The following is a 23622-nucleotide window of genomic DNA, read 5'->3' as shown; positions in this document are numbered from 1 at the left end:
TATATGTTAAATCAGGAGCCAGGACTCTTAGGCCATCTTGCAAAGTGAAACACACAAAAAACCATTTAACAAATTCAGTCACTTTTGGCTAAATAAAGTCTGTTAAGTGGCTTGGCTAACCTTGCTTTCCTAAATTACCCCTCAATCAGGTTGCTTCTCACTCTTTCCTCTGAAAAGCACATATTCAAATCAGTGTGCATGGTAGCAAGTATGTTGGCACATGCATTATTGACTAATTGCCCTTTTGAATGTGCATCTCACTGAGCGCAAAAACAATGTTAAGCAGGCATCTGCGTGTGGGGGCATAGTTCAATCTGTTCTCTCCCCCACCCTGAAACACCAGCGGTTCTATCAGGATAGGACTTTGGGACAGATGTCCAGGGCACACACACACCCCACAAAAGACTGCAGCTGGGTTCCCGTATTTTGAAATAATACACATGTACCACCAAATTGCATTTTATTATTTGCAGTTGTTTATTAGGGGGGAAGAAGTTGTTTTATCATTGCATTACACACAGTAAGACAAATTTATGTAAGTCACCTAGAGAGGTTTCATAGGCAACAAATAAATCTGATGAAATAAAACAACAGTTCCCCATAAAACCATTAAATATAGAATCTTAAAAATATCTATCATTTTCCTGAAGCTCATCCAAGATTTGGCACAGCCAGTCATCAATTATTATATTATTCTCTTGATCTAAAATAAGCACAATATGCAGCATTTCCCTGGTTCGAAAGGTCTTCTAAAAACAAACCACTGATTAAATATTGCAGCTCCACTGCTAAAAGCCTTCTCCCCTCCTTGGGCAGAACAGCTAAGAACACGGGGAGGTGGTCTTGACAGAGAGTTGCCCCTCCGACCACAAGTTTGCAACAGGTGCTTGAGAGAGAATAACCCCCAAAAGCTGGCTACTACATGAAATAAACTGGAATAATTTATCTTTTCTTATAAAGGCACAGTGGCGGACTAGAGAATGTCCTCAAACTGCAAAAAAGCACAAAGTGATGTAGTCAGTCGGACCCGCTGGCTTCTCCCTGCTGATCCTTGACTTCTTTAACGCTGCTCTCATCGAAGTGCTCCAGAGAGGCGGCATGCTGAATAGCCAACTCAGACACCAACATGGTGGGGAGCTGGCTCTGCTCGGGGTACAGCCAAGGCTTCACATCCATGTTGTGCTCCTGCTTCCAGGCAGGGTATTCCATGCAAGCTTTATGCAGCTTCCTCATCACCTGATCCCGCAAGCCGGGGGGGGGGGGCATGGAGAGAAAAGAGAAGGTGAAAACACGCCCACATTGAACTTCTCTGTGTGATGAGAGCAACGGCAAGAGAATCCCACATGAACCTGGAACTGTACCACCCACCCAAAGTGCTCTGGACAGGAAGGTTCATGAACCAAGTTGGACAGCTAAAAGGTGTGAGATCACCAGCCTCAAATCCCTACTCAGGACTTAAAGAGGCATCCATCCACAACACAACACAACACAACACAACACAACACAACACAGGAATTAGAGCAATGCTCCCCCAAACTTGGGTCTCTAGCTGCTGTTGGGACTAAAATTACCATCCTCACTGACCACTGGTCATGCTAGGTAGGGATGATGGGAACTGTAGTCCAAAAACAGATGAAGATTATCACCCTCCCTGACCACTGGTCATGCTAGCTAGGAATGATGGGAACTGTAGTCCAAAAACAGCTGGAGATTATCATCCTCCCTGACCACTGGTAATGCTAGCTAAGGATGATGGGAACTGTAGTCCAAAAACAGCTGGAGACCCAAGTTTGGGAAACCCTTCCCCTAAAAATAAAGCAAGGTTCCAGTCCTTCCTGGTTCTGAACTAATGGAAGATTTAAATAAGGATGTAGAAAGCCGTCTTCTACATAATCACATTGCTGGTCCATCTAAGCTCAGTACTTTAGACGATGACTGGAAGTGGCTCTCCAGCGCTTTGGGCAGGCATCTTTCTACCTGGGGACACCTGGAACTGAACCTCTGAACTTTGACATGCAAATCATGTGCTCTTCTACAAATTGATGGTCTGAATGTCATTCCAGTTTGAAATGTGTGCAACCCCTGGGCTTCTGGGGTAGTTTTGCCTCCAGTCAAGTACCTGGGCAACACTGGAGAGGCAGGCTACCCTATAGCCAGGGAAATGGGCCCAGCTGCTGTCCAGGTGTGCTACACCCTTCTTACAGCAACCTTTGGCAGCACCCAAGCTGTGTCACCTACAAAGTACAAAACTAAACAATATTTATTTAATTAATTTCTATGCTGCCCTATACCCGAAGGAGTGTGTAAACTGGTGATGGGCAATAAATAAAAAATCTAGTATCTTGAGACACTCAATTTCCATCTGTTCCCATCCTCCCTCCTTCTGCCAAAAAAGAAAAGAAAGGAAGACTGTAGCCTTTTGAGTCTGCAAGAGCAAGAATTTGAAGGGTATGGGAAATGTCTCAGAAGCAAATGCAAGAGGGTTTTTCCAGCAGTGTTCTACACAGCTCTTATCTGGTTGGCATCCTTACAACAGGAGCAGCTAACATAGTGGCTTGCAGAAGTTGTTGGGCTCCAAGCGCTATCATCTCCACCCAACATGGCCAATGGTCAGGGATAATGGGAGCTGTAGTCCAGAACATCTGGAGGCCACCATGTTGGCTAAGCCTGCCTAACATAACCTTATAACAAAACAAATTCCTTCCAGTAGCACCTTAAAGACCAACTAAGTCAGTTCTTGGTATGAGCTTTCGTGTGAAGAAGTGTGCATGCACACGAAAGCTCATACCAAGAACTGACTTAGTTGGTCTTTAAGGTGCTACTGGAAGGATTTTTTTTTGTTTTGACTATGGCAGACCAACACGGCTACCTATCTGTAACTATAACCTTATAAAGCAGGGGTGGTAAACCCCAGGCCTGGGGGGCCAGGCACAGTCCCTCCCCTCCAAGCCCTTGGGACTCTGCTCAGACCCTTCACCAGCCCTGATCTGAACCCTCCTTGGATGTTTTTGCATGGCTACTACTACTACTACTACTACTAATTTATTATCTGTACCCCACCCATCTGAATGAGTTGCCACTCTAGGTGGCTTCCAACATAGAACTTCATAAAACATTACACATTAAAAAGCTTCCCTATACAGGGCTGCCTTCAGATGTCTTCTAAACGTTGTCTATTTGCTCATCTCCTTGACATCTGATGGGAGGGCGTTCCACAGGGTGGGCACCACTACCGAGAAGGCCCTCTGCCTGTGTTTTTGAACGCCTCTTGCTTGCCTGGATGGAGAATGCAGTGGGAGTTTATGTAAACTAGCCTGCTATACAAAGCTAAAATCTGCATTCACTGCTCCACCTCCTTTGGCCTCTGAACCTCCCCACCATGGGCACCTGGTCCCCAGGCTGAAAAAAGGTCCTCCACTTCTACTACAAAAGTGGGTCCAAATCACTATTCCTATATGGCAGTTGAAGGGCAGAAAAACAGGGGCTTGCTTAAGACCACCTAGTGAATTCATTAGGGTAGAGGAAACATTCAGACTGAGGACTTTCTGATTCACAGCTCAAGAAGAAGAAGAAGAAGAGTTTGGATTTGATATCCCGCCTTTCACCCCCTTTAAGGAGTCTCAAAGTGGCTAACATTCTCCTTTCCCTTCCTCCCCCACAACAAACACTCTGTGAGGTAAGCGGGGCTGAGAGACTTCAGAGAAGCGTGACTAGCCCAAGGTCACCCAGCAGCTGCATGTGGAGGAGCGGAGATGTGAACCCGGTTCCCCAGATTACGAGTCTATCACTCTTAACCACTACACAGCCTCTTAGCCCACTGTGCTCCATAACCAACAACGCAGGGGGAACCCCCCCTCTCTGGGCAGAGAAAAAGGGCTTTCTGCAAATCCATCTCACTTAGTATTACACTTAGTATCAACTGATGCTCCTCACAAGAGGAACCAGATCACTAGAGGCCCAAGATAGCTCAGATGGAAGAGCATGAGACTCTTAATTTCAGGGTGGTGGGTTCAAGCCCCATGGTTGGGCCAAAGATTCCTGCATTGCAAGGGGTAGGACTAGATGACCCTTGTGGTCCCTTCCAACTCTTCAGCTATGAATCTGCCTCACTCACCTGTGGTCCCAGGAATTGAACAGCTTTGTTCACAATCCACTTTGGCAGAAATCCTAGTTTGGAAAGGGGGGAGAGGCAGGAAAGATGGGGGGATTAATCAGCATACATTTAAAGCACATGCCCCCGACAAAAAAAAAGAATCATGGGAACTGTAGTTTTCTCCTCAGAGAGGTTACAGTTCCCTTAACAATGGTTCTCAGGATTATTTGATAGATGAGCGGGTGCATGATTGCTACTGAGAATGGACTGCGGCAAACAAATCTCCCATAATGCAGATGTTGGAAGCTGATTTGCAGTAGATGAAAAATCATCTAGCCTGTCTAGTGTTTGCAATTCATTTTTAAACGGTTAACAGGTAACTCACATTTTATGTGAGGGTTCGGTTCTGGGGGTCCATGTGTATATGCAAAAAAAAACTAAAGCCAGTAACCCCAGAAGCGCCAATTTGGAGGGCTGTTTACCTATCTCTGGGAAGCAGCAGCTAGGGCTCTGGCAGGGTGGGTCCTAGAGTCCTCCCTCCTGCTTCTGAAAGCCTAGTAAGCACTTGCAGAGCTTTGGGAAGGAGGAAGGATGGCTTTAGGACCATGCCAGGACAATCACGCCTCCTTCCCAAATCCAGCCATCTCCCTTACCCAGCTTTGGAAAGGCGTCACAAGGGCTCTGGGCTGCCAGAGCCCCTGCGCCACCTTCTGAAAGCTGGGTAAGCCTGCAATTACAGCATTGCATTGTGGGGGGAATAAAAGGAGAATGGGTTTCCTCCACTCTCTATTTGTTTATTTATTCGCGCACCCACACAAAACTGAATTCATGTAAGTAAAATAAGTGTAGGATAGAATCATAGAATCACAAACCTGGAAGATGCGAGTTAACTGTATTTCCTACACAGAGCCTTTATTCTTTTTTAATCTACTTGTTTTTTCTCACTTAACACTTTGGCCACCACTGAGAAATCAGGTTGCTCACTGTGACTAGAGAATATTAGTTCTCTTCTTCTTTTTTATTCAAATTCAGCTTTAAAGAGTTATATGCCTTGTGAAGCATACATGCTTTTCATGAAGTAGGTTTGGTCACAAAGCAAGATACAGTACTTCCTTTGATCCTAAAACAGCATTTCTATCATAGTAAAGATAAAAGGTAAAATAATACTCAAATTAATCAACAACTTTCCCACAAGGATCTTATTACTCACCTGATGACTGCAGCACAACCTACTATGGCAAAGGTATTAGAAGATTCAAAATGTATATTTTGCTCTATTTTTAATTTTATTTTTTGAAATAGTTTTTATTTGATTTTACAAGTATGTTATATTATAACAATGCTACCATTCACATCCACATTTACAGATTCCTCTGAATCTCTAGACTTCCCACCTCCCCTCCATGGGCCCTTTTTATTAAACCTTTTCCTGCTACTGTTTCCATCTTTTTACAGTGGTCTCCAAGATAGATTATAAAATTTTCCCATTCTTTATTGAAATTTTGGTCTTCTTGGTTCCTGAGCTTTCCGGAACTAAGCCTCTGGAACTAGGCGGCTTAGTTTGGTCAGAATTGAGTATTCCCTTCCAGAGTCAACATGAAATACATTACTTCTGACAAAGGAGCCACCGTAGTTGCTAGAGGGCCTTGAACATTTGTGTCCTAGGCTTTTTAGACTCTTCTAAAATAGTCTAAATAGTCTATAGAATGCTGACTCACCTTTAGGGTCAAGCAGTGCCAGGTAAGTCAGCTTGCAACTGTCGTGTCCAGTTGGTTGCACCAGGTATCCAGCCAAACGCGAGGCAGCCCGCACCGTGTCCTTGCGTGGAGGGTATTTCTGCACAGTAAAAAGCCAGGCAATCAGGTGATGGACCAATTCCTGATATAGAGGCCTCCCCTTCCCCTCCTCCCTGAGACTGAGTTCCCCTAAGGGGTAGTCAACAATCAGTTTAGTGTGCCAGCCAAAGCCCATGGAAACTGCATTGTAATACACCAAAATACAGAAGTAGCAATAATATACATCAACACATCAATAACAGAAGATAGGCTTCAAAGGACTGGACCCTAAATCCCAAGAGGCTGCCAACTTTACCACCAACAGGTCTGTCGTGTGAAGGGTCTCAGCTCCATCATCCAGAGAACTAAGCGTTGTAATAAAGCAGAAGGCCACAGGTTCAATCTCACCAGGGTGAGCCTAGGAGAAAGCCCTACCTGAAACCCCCAAGAGCTGCTGCTAGTAGTCATTGAGCTAAATGGAGCTAATGGTCTGACTCAGGGCTCAGCCACACTTCCATTTAACCCACTGCTTTCCCCTGGGGAAAACTCATGGTTTAGCACTGAATCAGAACAAATGGCAACTGGGTTTTCCACAAGATTGATGCCTGCTCCGATTCACCGCAAAAGAGTGGGTTTTCCCGGGGGAGAGCAAACAGAAAACCACTCAGCCCTGTGCCTAAAAAGCATGGCACAAGTGGAATAAAAAATCACTTTCTAGGCAAGGGACAAGTGTGGAAGTGTGAACAAGCCCTTAGTATATGACAGTATATTCAGCTGTCTCATGGCGTACTTATCAAGCAGGTGGATGAAGCTCCATTTCCCTAATGAAATGCTATGGTGGGTCTCTGAGAGGAGACCCACCCCCCAATCCATTACCCACCTGAATCCCATAGTTTCCCCCCTGCTCACTTACCGGATGTTTAACAGAGAAGTTCATGATAATATAATCCTTATCCAGGACTTTCCATGATCTCAGAGTCACCACATCTCTGTTCCTCAGGGGCTTTGGGCACTTCCCTAATCCAAGGGAGATGGTAGGGAGAAGGGAGAGAAAGGCAGCTCAACATTGCATCTACAACATGCTGATCACATTCAGTTGCTAATGATTTCATCTAAATTTGTACTCATTCCTATATATTCCATTTTCCAAATTCATTGTATATCATTCATAAATCTATTTCATAAGATTTCCATTTTAAATTTCTATTCAGCTTTGAATAGCAGTAAGGTGAGTGATTTGTTGCCATTGCTATTACAAGTCCCAGGCACCTTAGCTTTTTAATTAGAATGGCGGGGGGGGGGGGAATACCTGTGTCGCATAAACAAAAGTAAGAGCTTAACTTGCTTTGGCAAAGCAACACAGGGAATGTGTCAAAGGTCCAAGCAGGTTGTCTCAAGTAAAAAAGGCCTTGCACACAGATCCTATTCCCCTCATCCAAGCACAGAGCCCCCTGGAAGAAAAATTACACCACCTATGCATGAAAGGAAGGTATCAGCAGCAGGCAACTTTTGCAGAAATAGGAAAGTGGGGAGGGGGGCAGGAGGAAGAGGGAAGAGAAGAAGGACCAGCAAGCCAAATGCCTTTTGAGGACTGAGCATACTGTACTGTCTGTTGAGTGTCTGTTGGAGGGAGAGGGGAAATGGAACAGGGTATCCTGAAATCAGGCATGCCTGGCTGGAAACCTTAACAGGAATTCTTTATGCTACAACTATGCGTTAACAGGTCCAGTGTATAATGGTGACCCAGGGAGAGATGCAAGGCAAATGCATCTCACACACCCCTAGATGTTGTGGACTATACCGCTCTATGAGCCTGAACCTTCCTTTCCACCAAGTTGTGTTGGTTTTTTTAGCAGTGTCCATTGCTACTCCCCAAAGCTATTTAACCTCCAGAAAGAAGGCAGCCAGGTAGCTAAAAATCAGGCACCATCAGGGGAAGGCATTCTCTCTCTTACAGAAAACAGAATACCCGTTTCAAACGCTGACCAACTCTCAAGCCAGGGGCCTGCCTTAACACTGCCAGAATGTTTCTGATCAATCCATCTAACACAGCTCTCTTCCACCACCTTGAGTCCACAGATATTGTTGTCTCATCAGCCTATCAAGTTAGGCTGCCTGGCAATGATGAGGGTGGTAGTACTACCCAGCTAAAAGACTGAATCATGGACGGAGAACCTCAGGAGTCCCCAAAGGCCACACACCCATTCTGACTCAGCACTCTGGCTTTGCATCCTTCTGTGACTTCTTTTCTGTCCCTGAACCCAGATAGCGATTATTGCTTACCTGGATGGGATGAGGATAGAAAGGGAAGTGTGCGAGCGAAGAAACTAGCTTACCTTGTGAATTTTGCCTTTGCATTTATTTTGCCTCTGGCCTCAGCCACCACTAGCATTCAGCCCTGGGCAGGCTCTCCAGGAGGGGAATGTGTCCCTTGGGTGGAAAACGGTTTTGCAGCCCTGGACAAAGCTGTATAGTCATCTCCATAACACTCTCATTACAACAACCTAGAGCGGCTCAGCAGATATAGTTTTGCTGCTGGCTAAGGACCACACGGGATGGGGTTATTATCATGTAGCGTGGTGTTCCATTGATGGTTTTTTTTTAGAGAGAACACCACCAAATCAACAGCAGGTAGAAGGTAGATGGATCATGACCACATAATATAGTTGAGGTGGATCTTTAAGCAGTGGAGGCTGGTCCATGAGGCTGAATGAGGTACTGCCCCAGAGAAGGAAGGCACCCCACACCCCCAGACTACTAATCCTCCCAGTGGCTTGAAATTTCATCACACACTGCTTACATACCTGCAAGATTACCTTTGCAAACCTCATAACTAGAGGGTTAATCTGTTGCGGCGGAAACAGCAAAGAGAGGCTTGTGGCACCTTAATTACAGGGATAATTCACAAAGTAGGGTTGATCTGATGCCAGGATGTTTTTATAAACACTACTTTCGCAACGGTCAGTGCCATTATTTTACATACACCTAAGCGTCAGCGTTATCATCCTGTTTCCATTTCCCTCTGAACTCCTTTGCTAACATTTCTCAGGCTGACATTCCACAATTCCTGATCCACATAAGTCCACGCCATCAGAAATGTGCCACAAGACTTTGGCTGCTGAAGAGGTAGGAACAGGGATGGGGGAGTTGTGCCTGCCCAGATGTTGTCCCACCAGCCTCAGACAGCATGGCGAGTGATGGAGGAGGGTGGGTGTTCGTGGTCCTTGGAGCCAGGAACTTTAAAGCTTAGGAACCCAGCAGCATTTTTTCCTGACTTTGGTACCAAATCTTCATTGTGTTTGCCAGGTACCCCCATAACTCAGTGATGGGAAACATCAGGCCCAGATGCCAACAGTGGCCCTTTAGGCCCCTCTAACAGGCCCCCATGATTCTCCCTGGGACACACTCCTCACCCTTGTCACTTCAACACCCCCTTGAGTGTGTTTGCATGGCTGGAATGCAATGCCTCTTCCTTGGCTGGATGGAGAAGAGGGAAGTGCAAATGTGAAGGAAGTAGCCTATTGTACAAAGGGGAAATTTACATTTGCTCTTCCACTCCATTTTGCCCCTGGCCTTGACCCTCATGGGCACATGACCTCTGGAAGATTACCCAGATGGCAATGTGGGCCACACCTGCACTAGTTTGTGTGGTTTGGTGGTGGTATTGGGGTGCCCATTCTTACTTACATTCATAGTAGCTAATATCAGCATTGTCTGTGAGACGAGCGATCTGATGCGTCTCAACAAGGTTTATGTCCCACATGCTGCGGTACTCAGTGTCATGTAGGACATCATAGACTGTCTCTGCGGTGACCCCTGCCATGTCAATCATGCCCTGCAGGTGGAAGGAAGAACACTGTCAAAACACCAGAGTAGTGAACAACCTCAGACCATGGTGTAAAATGGAACAATCTTGCCGAGTGTATGCTTTGGGAGCGAAAGGTCACAGGTTCAATCCCCAGGTAAGGCTGGGAATGCCTCCCATCTGAAGCCCTGGAGAGATGCTGCCATTCAGTGTAGACCATACTGAGCTTGATAGACCAACTTGGTCAGTGTTTGAATGGAATATCAACTGGGGAACTTTGCATACACCACCTTGAACCCTGTCAAGGAAGAAAGAAGGGAAATCATGCTTATATAAATAAAACCTGTTGTAGTGTTTACATGACCACTGGACCAAGGAACGAACCTTGGTTTCAGGAGATAGAAGCTTCTCAACCTCACCTAGTCAACGAAGTCCACTGCTTGAATAGTTTGTCCAGCAATTTAGGGAAGCTGGGAAAGCTGGTGAACCCTGGGTACAAAATGTTCTAAAGCACAGTTACCCAAATTGTGGTTTGTAGGCTTCACTCAGGTGGTCCACACTCTTTTGAATGTCTGTGAAGTACAGCAGATGCAGCAGCTGTGAATAGCAGCTTCTCTGTCATTCTCATAACTAGGAGTCAGAAGTGGCTGGGGTGGACCAGAAGCACACCCACCTTTCACTCGAAGAAGCTGGGCTGAAAATAGTTCCTTCACCCCTGATCTAAGTAGGCAGGCCAACATCAGAACCTCCAAACATTCAACCACATGAAGCAGCTCAGATCCAGTGCTTAATACCCGAAGCCTATCCTCCATCATCTTCCACCGCCTTTCACAAGGTGCATTTGGTGGGGCACAAGAGCTACAGTAGGTTTAGACAGGGCACTCATGGACTGTCTTTTTTGCCTGCCAAAAGAGGCTCAGCAGGCCTCCTGCATCTAGTTCCAGAGAGGTGGAAAAACCTCTGTCAATCAGTTGATCTCTATCATCACAATTACAGATCTGCCACTAAACTGCAATCAAGCAAATACAATTTTCACAGTGTGCAAGAGATTATTTGGGATGAGCATCATGGCAAAGAACTAGGACATGTGTACGTGATGTTGCACATTCACAAACCCACTGGAATGAATTGTCAAGAGCTAGTGTGCCTGGTAAGAAGCTTTACTCATCTGGCTCCCAATAAGACATGCTGATGCGCGCGCGCGCACGCACACACACACACACACACAACTTTTGTCTTCTGCTGCACCTGAATGAACTCACTACTATACAGATGTATGAGGTAGGCAACTATTTAAAATAAAAATACTAAATATTAAAATAGACAACTATTTTAACTGCAAAAAGATCCAAGGACTTTCTCCGCGTAAAGCACACTGTTTACAACTGAGCTATGCTCCTTTGCACTAATAGGACAATACATGCTCATTAACACATCAGATAATCATGCAATGACCAAATACTACCAGAGATGGGGAACGGGGAGAAGGCAGGAATCACCTAGCCATCCACACCCCTCACCCGTCAAGTTGTTTTGTCACTCTTCATGCTAAAATTAAATCAGTGCCTAGTTTGGTGAAGAGTTGTTACCAGACCGGCTCTATCATTAGGCACTAGGGCAGTGGTGGCGAACCTTTTAGAGACCAAGTGCCCAAACTGCAACCCAAAACCTACTTATTTATTGCAAAGTGCCAATCATATTAATGATTGCCTGCATGTGCACATACAAATAAATATGCCGTATTTTTCCGGTATTGGACTGCCCACCCAATACAAGGCACTTCCACCACTATCTACTGCTTGTGGCATCAACCAATCAAACCAAACCCAGCATAGGGGGTGGGGCTGCGCAGCTGCATACCAGCAGGTTGGCGCCTGCACAACTCCCCCCCCCCCCGATGCTGATGTGGTCACCGAGCACTGGGGAGAGGGAGCGGCTGCACAGTTTGACAACACACAGCAACAGCACTGATGGGCCGAAGCCACATGTGCCAACAGAGAGGGCTCCGAGTGTCCACTCTGGCACAAGTGCCATAGGTTCGCCACCACTGCACTAGGGAGAGTAGGTGGTTGCTTCTGGCCACCGATCTGGCTTTGTCATGAAAAGGCAGCAAACTGTTGATTATTTTGGATGCTCTTCCCTCACCACTAGAAGGTCAAAGGTCAATGGCCAATCAGGCATCACCTCCAAAGAGGAAGTGCATTTGCTAAAGTGGACATCAATTTGCATAATATTTGCACAAGTTCATGTATATGTATTAAGAAGAACCCCCTGGATCAGGCCAAAGGTACATGTAGCACACCATCGTGGTCCCACAACGGCCAACCAGATGCCTCAATGCGGTGCCCAAAAGCAATTTGTGGAGCCTACCTCACAGGGTTGTTGTGTGCATTAAAAAAAAAGTTAGTTGTGTATCCATGCACCCACTGGACCCTTTTATCTTCTGGCCACGTCTGGTCCAGTGGGTGCATGTATATATGACTAACTTTTTTAAAGAATCCACACAGCAACCCTGTGAGGTAGGCTCCACAAATTGTTGAAAGAGCCACCAAGCTCAAGCAGAGAGAGAAGAACAAACCTGTGGTCACCAAATGGGTATTTTAGGGGTGTGTGGAGAGATTTTAACCAGATCTGCCTGGTCTTCATCTGACATTTTAACTCGGGCAGGCAAGAGAGTGGGAAGCAGATATCTTTTATACACTATGGTCAATACTAATTTCCAGCAACCTTCTAGGGGCTGCATGCCAGAAGCAAAAGGGGGCAGCTTTCCTTTGCACAGTGAAAGTCAGAAGTTTTTACATCCATTTAATGTAAACGCAAGAGGCATTATTGCTGATCAATGACAGGTTCCAGTCAGGAAACAAAAGACAGATGTAGGGGGTATGGCCTGTAAAAAGTCTGGGGGCCATATACAGAGGTATTGAGGGCCACATTTAACCCCGTTTCCCTACCATGTCCCCTTCTAGCTGGCTCTTGGGGAAAGTGTGAGAAGCTAACTATTTCCTATTTCCCATCCTTCAAATGCATTAAACCAGAGCCCAGCACTAGTCTGGCATGGGTGCTTTGTAAATCACTGAGTCATTCTCCAACTTCTTCATTGGCTAGCAAATTAACAACCAAACTGAACGTGGGGAGTAACTGCTACATTCTCCACCAATTATTTGAAAAGCTCTTTGGTCTGACATCCCATGTAAGGGAGGTTTCCTGTTGTTGTCACCCTATTAAAAATGAGAAAGAGACAAACAATGACATCATGGAAGTGGGCAGCCTTTATTTTCCCTTTTTTCTTTTGGGCTCCATTGTCATCCTGCCATTTCCTGTTTTCTGAGTTACACTTGTCCATTCTACTTAGCCTACCTTCCCCAGTGCACACCACACAATGTTCACCACAGGCATGAAAATTGTCCACCACCAATGATCACTGTAGCTGCCTGCCTGAACACAACAGGCCCTGAAGGAATGCACTTTCAACTGTGAGGCAGTATGGTGTAGTGGTTAGAGTGTAAGGCTAGGACATGAGAGACCAAGGTTCAAATCCTCACTCAGCCATGAAGCTCACTGGGTGATCATGGCCCAACCATTGTCTCTCAGCCTAACCTACCTCACAGGGTTGTTGTGAGGGTGAAATGAGGAGCAGAAGAACCATATACACCACCTTGAGATCTTCAGAAGATAAAGGTATCATATAAACATAATAAATAAATACATTTGAAAAATGCACAAGCTCAATAGGACCGGAATCTGACACTAGTACTCAAAAAAGCTCAGGGCATTTGCTGTGAGTGGAATGAAGTTCAGCAGATATTCTATAATGCACTCTCTCTTCTGGTCTTCTAAAAATCAAGAGGAGGACTTCTATCGAAGTGTTCTTTAACTGTGAAAGGAGCCAACTGTCTACACCTCTCAGCCTAACTACTTCACAGGGCTGTTTGTGAAGCTGGAAGGAGAAGGGGAAGCAGCCATCCTTTAAAAAGCAGGGATGGGAAACTGTGGCCCTCCAGATACTGTTGGACCAGAACTTCCACCAACCCAGGCCATGCTGGATGGGAGTCCAACAACACCTGGAGGGTTACAGACTCCCCACCTCTGCTTTAAAAGGGCAGCAGGGTTAAAATGCAACAACCAAAAGTTCCATATCACAATTCCAGCAGGCTGAATGTTGCAAGGGAGCACACACTCAGCCAGGGGCACCAGCTCCAGGGGGGGGGGCAAGCCATTTTGGGGCCTCACTATGTTTTGAGGGTTTGGGCTGGTGAGGGCCACTGTCCAAAAAGTGCAAAGGCTCCTTCTCCTCCTCTGAGTGCAGAGTCACCCTCGTAAGATGGCGCCTTTGCACTCAGCTAAACTCATTTTACTGCTGCTTCATGAGTCCAGGGCTGATCCTCCAGTGCAAATTAAGTCCTAGATACAAGACATTAAGTGATCTTCAGTACACACCCTTGGGACAATCTCCCTAAAAAACATGAAAACAGCTTGCAGGATCAGGCCAATAGGCCAGCATCCTGTTCTCACAGTGACCCAACGGATTCCTTTGGGAAGCACAAAAGCAGGCCATGCATGAATCACTGGCTTGGGTTCTACCCTTCAGGGGAGCAGAAAGCAACCCAGCTTCATCTTCTATATAACAGTCCTTCAAATATTTGATGCTATTACATCACTTCTCCAGGCTAAGCATACCCAAGTCTTACTTTCTCCTCTATGGACTTGTGTCTCCAAGCCACACTTTGTTTTGCTCTTCATACGAACCTTTCAATGTTTACAATGGAATTACTGCAGATCCAAGAGATTAGGGCTGTACATGGCCTCTCTAGGATCTGAGTAAGGGCCCAATCCAGCCTGGAACTGATCTGGGGGCCATGCAAAGTCAAGTGGAGATGGGGAAGAAGCACCACACCTCCCCACACACACTGTATGCTTAGTCAGGGTTTTAAACCATGTGTAAGCATCTGGCCAGGGAGGGAAGGGAAGGCATGCAGGTCATAGCTGCCAACTTTTCCCTTTTCTTGAGAGGAATCCTATTCGGAATAAGAGAATTTCCCTTTAAAAAAGGGAAACATTGGCAGCTATGATGCAGGCTACTTGTGTGTGTCCTTCTCCCCCTCCTCCCTGCCACCAAACCTCTTGTGACAACCCCAGATCACTCCAGGTGGACCCGATTCAGTTTGGTTTCCTACTGAATACAGTGCACAGCCCTACATGGAAGGCAAAAGCTGAAGCAGCACTTGTGAAAATTGCTATTCTCCTAGAAGAGCAAACAGTGGTGCATCAGCGCATCAGCTACTGGGCTGATGTATCTTTGACACTTGGGCAAGACGTCATGAAACATTGGCATTATTATTGTTTAGTCTCTGCCCGTTATTACATCTGTAAGAGAAGGCAGCTTTCGCAAGCTATGCTAAAGTTCATCGCATCCTGCAATTCGGTTATCAGCTACGCAGGCAGCAGTTGGATTATACATCCTAACTGAAAAATAGTTCCAATCAAGCTTAGCCCCTACCAAGTTTTCTGCCATATTAAACTGCATTCCAGGCCCCTCATCTCCATCAATTCCAGATACCAGCCTTCATTTCTCTCTTTGATTAACACCTTTTGGATACACTCTCTCTTTCCTATTAACAAAGCTGCATACAGGAAGGGTACATGATTTATTTCTTACCAAGGGAGTTGTGTTTCCCTATTTGTCACTCCTGAATGCCTGCAAAAAGGTACTGTTTTTGTTGAGCCTTTTTCAGATGTCAATGATGTTGGCTGCTGCTAACTGTGCTGCTGAAGTTCTTTCCTGCTGGTGTTGGGGGTTGCTTTGTGTATTTTTATGGGGTTTGTTACCTGGGCTCTTAAATATGTTGTGCAATGCCTAGAGTCTTCTTTTTTTAATCTTTAACAAGAGAGTACCCAGTTTTAAAAATAATACGTATGTGGTTCCCCTCCCTGCCCCCACTTTAACACAACAAAATTCCTGTGATGCAACAGGTGAGCTTCATGGCCAGGTGGAGACTTGAAGCAGTCTAACACTAACCCAAGACCGCATACCCCTGCCCTTCCAGATGTCGCTGGGCTCCAGCTTTCATCACCCCAGCTAACCAATGATCCAGGATGATGGAGTCCAGAACATCTGGAAGGTCACAAGTTTTCCATCCTTGTTGTTACCATGTACAGCGATACCTCGGGTTAAGTACTTAATTCGTCCTGGAGATCTGTTCTTAACCTGAAACTGTTCTTAACCTGAAGCACCACTTTAGCTAATGGGGCTTCCTGCTGCTGCTGTGCTGCCGGAGCACGATTTCTGTTCTCATCCTGAAGCAAAGTTCTTAACCTGAAGCACTATTTCTGGGTTAGCGGAGTCTGTAACCTGAAGGGTATGTAAGCCGAGGTACCACTGTATACACACTGCAAGCTAGGTGACCTCAGGTCCTGGCTGCACACTCTTCTTCCCAGGGCTGACCCCCTCACTGACCACACTTCACATCCTGGGTGTTTCCTGCATGAATGGGGTGTGCCTTGGAATTGAGATGATGGTGCCTCTTGGTTGTGTGAATGGAGAACAGAGAAAGCAACGTGAGCTATTCTACAGCACCATTGCTCTACCCACTTTTGCCTCTGCCTCCACCTGGCACTGGCATGTGGACCTCAAAAGGTTTCCTGGGTTGAAAAAGATTCCCCACTCTTGACCAGCTCTCAAATGGCGAGACATCCTCAGAGTCAACTCCTGAACCCAAATAACTCCCAGGAACATTGGAAAAAGCCTGTGGCATTCAACAAACATCGCTGCAAAAGCTTATGTACATTTAAGCATTATATGACTTTAATCAAGACTCAAGTCACTTTTCAGCCCTGCTGAATTAAGGACATTTTTTTATTACTTTTTAAAGTCATGATTTATAGCCTGTTCCCCCCTCCCCCTCCTAGCATGCATTTAAATGAAAGACGACGCAGAAAAAGCTACAAGGAAAGTGCATACATATAGAACTACTGTCAATAAAAAATAAAATAAAGAAAGCTTAATAAATATCTGGGGGTTGGGCTAGATGACCCTCATGGTCCCTTCCAACTCAATAAGTCTGTGATTCTGTGAAATGTGTCCACACCATTGCTGCAGGGAGAAATCACCAAAGGCCAAAGAAAGGAAGTTTCTCTTGTTGCAACCAGTGAAAACCTAAGAGTACTTAATCTTAACTGGATCAAGCTCTTCCCCACCTCCTGCTCTAGTTGCTCCAAACCCAGACAATTTGTCCACTTAACTCAATGTTGTCCACACTGATGAGCAGCGTGTTGCCAGAGTTTCTAGAGATGTTGAGGACTGAACCTAAAACCAGTGCTTTTTTTCTGGGGGTACGCAGGGACATGAATACCCCTAAACATTTTGTGAACTTAACTTTGGCCTCATTGAGGGGCACTATTTCAATACGAGAAGGAAAATAAGAGTACCCCTAAACATTTTATTAGGGGAAAAAGGCACTGCCTAAAACCTTCTGGATGCAAAGCAAATTCTCTACCATTGAGCTGTGGCTCTTCCCTACTAGAATTTGGGTTGCTGGTCTACACCCAAATTATAACAGACTTACAGCAGAATTAAAATATATTTACCAATGAACCTGGAGCCTCAAGTGAGGCTGTGTAAACACCATACATTCAAATCACACTTCCCCCACCTTCAAAGTAATTCCGGGAACTGTAGTTTGTTAAGGGTACTGGGAGCTGCGGCTTTGTGAAGGGTAAATTACAATTCCTGGGATTCTAGAGTTTTCGTTTTGAGACGGGTGGAGTGTGCTTTAAATAAATCGTGGGAAATAGTTTGTGCAAAATGGCTCAGCTAGATACCACGCAAATTGCTTTTTTTTTTGTGGTGGTGCGGAGGAGCTCCGCAGGGAGAAATTTAACTATTTCCTCCCTGCTTCAGGTCAACCACACTTCTAAGGCTTTGGGCATTTCATATATAAATCAAGATTGCACCTCCGAAACCCCTTCTTCCCTATTCTTAAAAGGTGCAAGAACCCCGCACTAAAAAACTTCTCTCTCTCTCTCTGCACCGGCCAGCACCCGCCGGCCAATGCGCAACTCTTTCCCGACGGTCCGCAGTCACGTATTTTAACATTCACAGGTGGCGCAGAGATTGCACCTCCGAAACCCCTTCTTCCCAATTCTTAAAAGGTGCAAGAACCCCGCACTAAAAAACTTCTCTCTCTCTCTCTGCACCGGCCAGCACCCGCCGGCCAATGCGCACCTCTTTCCCGACGGTCCGCAGCCACGTATTTTAACATTCACAGGTGGCGCAGAGATTGCACCTCCGAAACCCCTTCTTCCCAATTCTTAAAAGGTGCAAGAACCCCGCACTAAAAAACTTCTCTCTCTCTCTCTGCACCGGCCAGCACCCGCCGGCCAATGCAAACCTCTTTCCCGATGGTCCGCAACTACGTATTTTAACATTCACATGTGGCGCAGAGATCGCACCTCCGAAACCCCTTCTCCCAATCCTTAAAAGGTGCAAGAACCCCGCACTAAAAAACTCTCTCTCTCTCTCTCTCTGCACCGGCCAGCACCCGCCGGCCAATGCGCAACTCTTTCCCGACGGTCCGCAGTCACGTATTTTAACATTCACAGGTGGCGCAGAGATTGCACCTCCGAAACCCCTTCTTCCCAATTCTTAAAAGGTGCAAGAACCCCGCACTAAAAAACTTCTCTCTCTCTCTCTGCACCGGCCAGCACCCGCCGGCCAATGCACACCTCTTTCCCGATGGTCCGCAACCACGTATTTTAACATTCACATGTGGCGCAGAGATCGCACCTCCGAAACCCCTTCTCCCAATCCTTAAAAGGTGCAAGAACCCCGCACTAAAAAACTCTCTCTCTCTCTCTCTCTGCACCGGCCAGCACCCGCCGGCCAATGCGCAACTCTTTCCCGACGGTCCGCAGTCACGTATTTTAACATTCACATGTGGCGCAGAGATTGCACCTCCGAAACCCCTTCTTCCCAATTCTTAAAAGGTGCAAGAACCCCGCACTAAAAAACTTCTCTCTCTCTCTCTGCACCGGCCAGCACCCGCCGGCCAATGCACACCTCTTTCCCGATGGTCCGCAACCACGTATTTTAACATTCACATGTGGCGCAGAGATTGCACCTCCGAAACCCCTTCTCCCAATCCTTAAAAGGTGCAAGAACCCCGCACTAAAAAACTCTCTCTCTCTCTCTCTGCACCGGCCAGCACCCGCCGGCCAATGCGCAACTCTTTCCCGACGGTCCGCAGTCACGTATTTTAACATTCACATGTGGCGCAGAGATTGCACCTCCGAAACCCCTTCTTCCCAATTCTTAAAAGGTGCAAGAACCCCGCACTAAAAAACTTCTCTCTCTCTCTCTCTCTCTCTCTCTCTCTCTCTCTCTCTCTCTCACATATTATCTCTCTCTGCACCGGACCAGCACCTGCCGGCCAATGCGCACCTCTTTCCCGACGGTCCGCAGTCAAGTATTTTAACATTCACATGTGGCGCAGAGAGGTAGAAGAGGGGCAGGGGAGAGAGAGAAAAGAACTCCACTCCCGGGACCAGGAGCCTCAGCAGTGGCGTAGCGTGGGTTGTCAGCACCCGGGGCAAGGCAAGTAATTTGCACCCCCTAACCCGTGGATTTGCGCCCCCTAACCCTAACCCCCAGATGTTGCGCCTGATGCGGTCGCCCCCCCCCCTTGCACGCCCCACGCTACGCCACTGAGCCTCCGTCCGCTCCCTGTCCCGAATCGTTCCTTCCATACCCAACTCCGGGTCCACCCTACCTTGAGGCGGTACACCGCCAGGTCCGCATGAGGAACCACCTGCTCCCAGACGGAGACCCCAGAGCGGTCGTACCAGCTCAGCCACCCGTCTTGCGACTCGCATTCCGCCACGAAATCCCGAAAGGCTGCATCGTCCGGGAGGGTCACGGGCTCCATCCTGCCTAAACAGAACGGGAAAAAAGAACAGGTGGCGGCGGTGGCGCGGCAGGTAGGGGTCCCCTCATCCCCAGCTAAGCCAAGGTCCCTCCCGGCTACCCGCTCCCCTCTCCCCCTCCACTCACCTGCGTTCACAATGGTCAAGCGTTACTACTGCGCCTCCGGCGAGTGCGTCCCGTCCAGAAGTCGTCGCAAGCAAAGTCACGGCAAGAAAGAGAAGAACTCTCGGAGTCGCGGGTATGTGAGCGGCTCTAAATTGCTTTTCGCGGGCGCTGATTGGCCGGGGCTGGCAACCGGTCCCCTTTCCCAACGCTGCTATTGGACGAAGGTGGCCGGCTTGCTCCTAGCGCTCCGTGTCCAGCTAGCGATTGGCGAAGTTGGGTCGGCTTGTTTAGACTACTTGTTTTATTTATTTAACTTTTAATCGGCACCGTTTTTTTGCACTTTTGCAGCCGAGGCCTTGGAGCGTCGAACAAGCTGACTTGTCAAGAGAGGAAGAGGAGGAAGGGAGAAAATATGAATAAGGGGAAAGGGCAGCAGCGCAGCAACAAGAAATCTAACACAAAACTCTTAAAAGTGCGGTGAAGAGCTTTAAAATGGGGGTGGGGGGGAATCATCGTTTACATTATTCAAAAACACACAAAAAAAAGCCAGCACCCACCACCCCTCAATAAATTCGTTTCCTTCGTTATCATTAGTCTATGCTTAGGATAATATTTTATTCTCTTGTTAATTACGCCGTTTTAAATGTGTGTTTTATATTTGACTTCACTTAGCAGTTTTGGGGTTTTTTGGGAAATGTTTAAGATTTTTGTTGTTAACTTTGTGTTAAATATGTATTCTGTAGTTGACCTTCTTTGTAACGTTTTATTTCGAAATCTTTAAGCTAATACTTTAGTTTTCTATTAATTACGTTTCTTTGACTGTATACTCTATATTTGACTTTCTTCAGAAATGTTTGATTCTGGACTTTTTTATTGATGTTTTAATATGTTGTATACTGCTTTGAGATTTTTCTTAAAAATATAAAGCGGTATAGAAATGAGATTAATAATAATAAATAAATAAATAAATAAATAAATAAATAAATAAATAAATAAATATTTGTTGAATTTGTCAGTAGCTTTACTTTGCTCTGGGCAATCCAAAGTGATTTACAACCCAACAAACAGGCGATAAACCCCTAGATTAAAATCAAGAGGAAAGAGAAATACATTAAAAGCGTGCATACACACACACGCGCGCGCACACACGTCTAAAAGGCAACGGGTAGTTAAAGGCTAAAGGCCTGGTTCTATTGGAATGTTTTGGCCTGGGACCTAAATATATGCAACGAAGGCATCAGAAGTGTCTCCCTAGCGAGAGCATTCTGCAAGTAGAGCGGCCTGGGGTGATGATCACACATCTGGGTCGGGTCACATGGGGAGAGGTAAAATTTTATCATTGTGTATTGGGTTTCCTCCCATGTAAATTTTATCATCAAGATAGCTCACCAGGTTCTCTTTAACCAATCAGTTATGGTGGGGGCGGGTCCTTCATTTTTCCATTTTCGTGCAATATACTGTTTTGCCACTGTTAAAGGTAAAGGTAAAGGTACCCCTGCCCGTACGGGCCAGTCTTGACAGACTCTGGGGTTGTGCGCCCATCTCACTCAAGAGGCCAGGGGCCAGCGCTGTCCGGAGACACTTCCGGGTCACGTGGCCAGCGTGACATCGCTGCTCTGGCGAGCCAGAGCCGCACACGGAAACGCCGTTTACCTTCCCGCTGGTAAGCGGTCCCTATTTATCTACTTGCACCCGGAGGTGCTTTCGAACTGCTAGGCTGGCAGGCGCTGGGACCGAGCAGCGGGAGCGCACCCCGCCGCAGGGATTCGAACCGCCGACCTTTTGATCGGCAAGTCCTAGGCGCTGAGGCTTTAACCCACAGCGCCACCTGCGTCCCTCTTGCCACTGTTAGCGGTGTACTAATCAGTTGTATCAAAAGCAGAGTCGTTTTAGGATTTCTTTGAAGATTGTAGCCTGCACTTGTTTGTATGGGTACTTCTGTCCTGAAAGGTGTGTATATGTGTGTTTACAACTCCAGCAGATATGTACTAATCTATCTTAATTCTGCTATACCTCCAACAATGCATGTTTCAGCCAAAGATATCACTAATGTTGTGCAGAACTAAGTACCATTGGAAATTTGTCTTAAGATAATTCTCCTTCAGGCTCACACGAATAAACTTTTCTCCAGTATTTTTAAAATGCCCATATTTATTCTGTTTCAAAGATTGTTGACCCAATATTTGCTAAGTCCTGTTCAAATGAAAGACAGGGAGATAATTTTGCATTTATCAAAAATATTAAATAGATATTTGTTATTACTTAAGTTTTATGATTTTGCTCAAAAGTCTTTAGTGTGGTAACCTGATTATTTAGTTTTGAACTGTTATCCTATATGTCTCAGTTGGAAAAGAATTATAGTGGGCATACATGATTATTATTGCTGCCTGCTCATATGAAATAATTTGATGTTGGCACAAATCAGCTCCTATAGTTTAACAAATTGTTCAATTTTTAAAAAAACATACATTGTCAAAATTGGTTGTCTGCAAAACCATTTCCAAGGTCCCTGGAGAAAATGCTGGAAATACTATTTTTGAATAAAGACACCATAGAAATAGCTTATATTTTAACCCACCCAAGAAAGTTGTAGGGTCTGCCACTTTTTAGTATCTTCATCTTTTTGTGTGCTTATGTTTCTGCAATTATGATTGACAGTTGTTTGTGAATCTGGTTCCTAAGTACTCTGTTGGGCTATTTTTAAATTGAAACCCAAAATCTTTGTAGAAGGTATTTATCAATTGAGTTGCCAATATTTATTCCGAAACCAATTGATTTAGTAGTATGGATCTTGTAACCGGATGCTTTCCCAAAGGCCATGTTTTTTGTATTGATGTTTCTGGCTTTGTAAAAGATACAGTGGTACCTCAGGTTAAGTACTTAATTCGTTCCGGAGGTCCGTTCTTAACCTGAAACTGCTCTTAACCTGAAGCACCACTTTAGCTAATGGGGCCTCCTGCTGCTGCCGCACTGCCGGAGCCTGATTTCTGTTCTTATCCTGAAGCAAAGTTCTTAACCTGAAGCACTATTTCTGGGTTAGCGGAGTGTGTAACCTGAAACGTATGTAACCTGAAGGGTATGTAACCCGAGGTACCACTGTAATGCTATTATCATCTGCATACAGTGAAATTTTAAATTCTTGCAAGCCATAGTTAATTTCATTGGTTTATAACAAACTTGCTAATGGGACTAAAAAATTGAGAACAAAGCAGAGATAATGTGGACCCTTGGCATCTGCCATGCTGGATTCTTAATGGCATTGATAATTAATAGTTAACAAAAACATTTGCTGTTGAGTCCTTATATGGGAGGGACGCAGGTGGCACTGTGGGTAAAACCTCAGCGCCTAGGGCTTGCCGATCGAAAGGTCGGCGGTTCGAATCCCTGCGGCGGGGTGCGCTCCCGTCGTTCGGTCCCAGCGCCTGCCAACCTAGCAGTTCGAAAGCACCCCTGGGTGCAAGTAGATAAATAGGGACCGCTTACTAGCGGGAAGGTAAACGGCGTTTCCGTGTGCGGCTCTGGCTCGCCAGAGCAGCGATGTCACACTGGCCACGTGACCCGGAAGTGTCTCCGGACAGCGCTGGCCCCCGGCCTCTTGAGTGAGATGGGCGCACCAACCCCAGAGTCTGGCAAGACTGGCCCGTATGGGCAGGCGTACCTTTACCTTTACCTTATATAGGAAATCAATCCATCCTTTAAATCTCCAACTGAGATTTGTATCTTGAAGAGTTCTTGCTATAAAAGGCTTTTCTGCCCTTTCAAAAAAAAATGTGAGTTGAGGTGAGCGGCACCAAAGCCCCCCTTTCTTCATGAAATTTACCCACCCACCCCAAATTTACGCAAAAGTACTGTATTTTTCGCCCGATTGGGCGCACCGGCCCATAGAGCGCACCTAGTTTTTTGGGGGGGAAATAAAGGAGAAAAA

General features: G+C 46.1%; 1 protein-coding gene across 1 annotated transcript; it reads right to left on the bottom strand.

The window, feature by feature from the left end:
* Positions 1-453: 453 nt before the first annotated feature.
* Positions 454-19914, bottom strand: LOC310836577 (START domain-containing protein 10-like). The gene is made up of 7 exons (XM_083721941.1): positions 19719-19914; positions 19438-19598; positions 9556-9703; positions 6782-6885; positions 5812-5929; positions 4115-4167; positions 454-1236 (listed from the first exon to the last, which is right to left on the bottom strand). Exons 2-7 carry the CDS (start codon positions 19591-19593, stop codon positions 1018-1020), a joined length of 798 nt encoding a protein of 265 aa, XP_083578067.1. The 5' UTR covers positions 19594-19598; positions 19719-19914; the 3' UTR covers positions 454-1017.
* Between the last annotated feature and the right edge of the window lie 3708 nt (positions 19915-23622).

The sequence above is a fragment of the Podarcis gaigeae genome (assembly GCF_964106915.1).
Source record: "Podarcis gaigeae genome assembly, chromosome: Z".
Taxonomy (NCBI): domain Eukaryota; kingdom Metazoa; phylum Chordata; class Lepidosauria; order Squamata; family Lacertidae; genus Podarcis; species Podarcis gaigeae.
Note: the sequence above shows the minus strand (reverse complement) of the source record. Positions and strands in the feature narration are given on the sequence as shown.

Coding starts and splice junctions, on each gene's coding strand:
- LOC310836577 (XM_083721941.1), bottom strand. CDS start 19,593: ATGGAGCCCGTGACCCTCCCGGACGATGCAGCCTTTCGGGATTTCGTG. Junction 4,168..5,811: donor GGCACTGCTTGACCCTAAAG/GTGAGTCAGCAT, acceptor TTTCCAAACTAG/GATTTCTGCCAAAGTGGATT. Junction 1,237..4,114: donor TTCAATTCCTGGGACCACAG/GTGAGTGAGGCA, acceptor TTGCGGGATCAG/GTGATGAGGAAGCTGCATAA.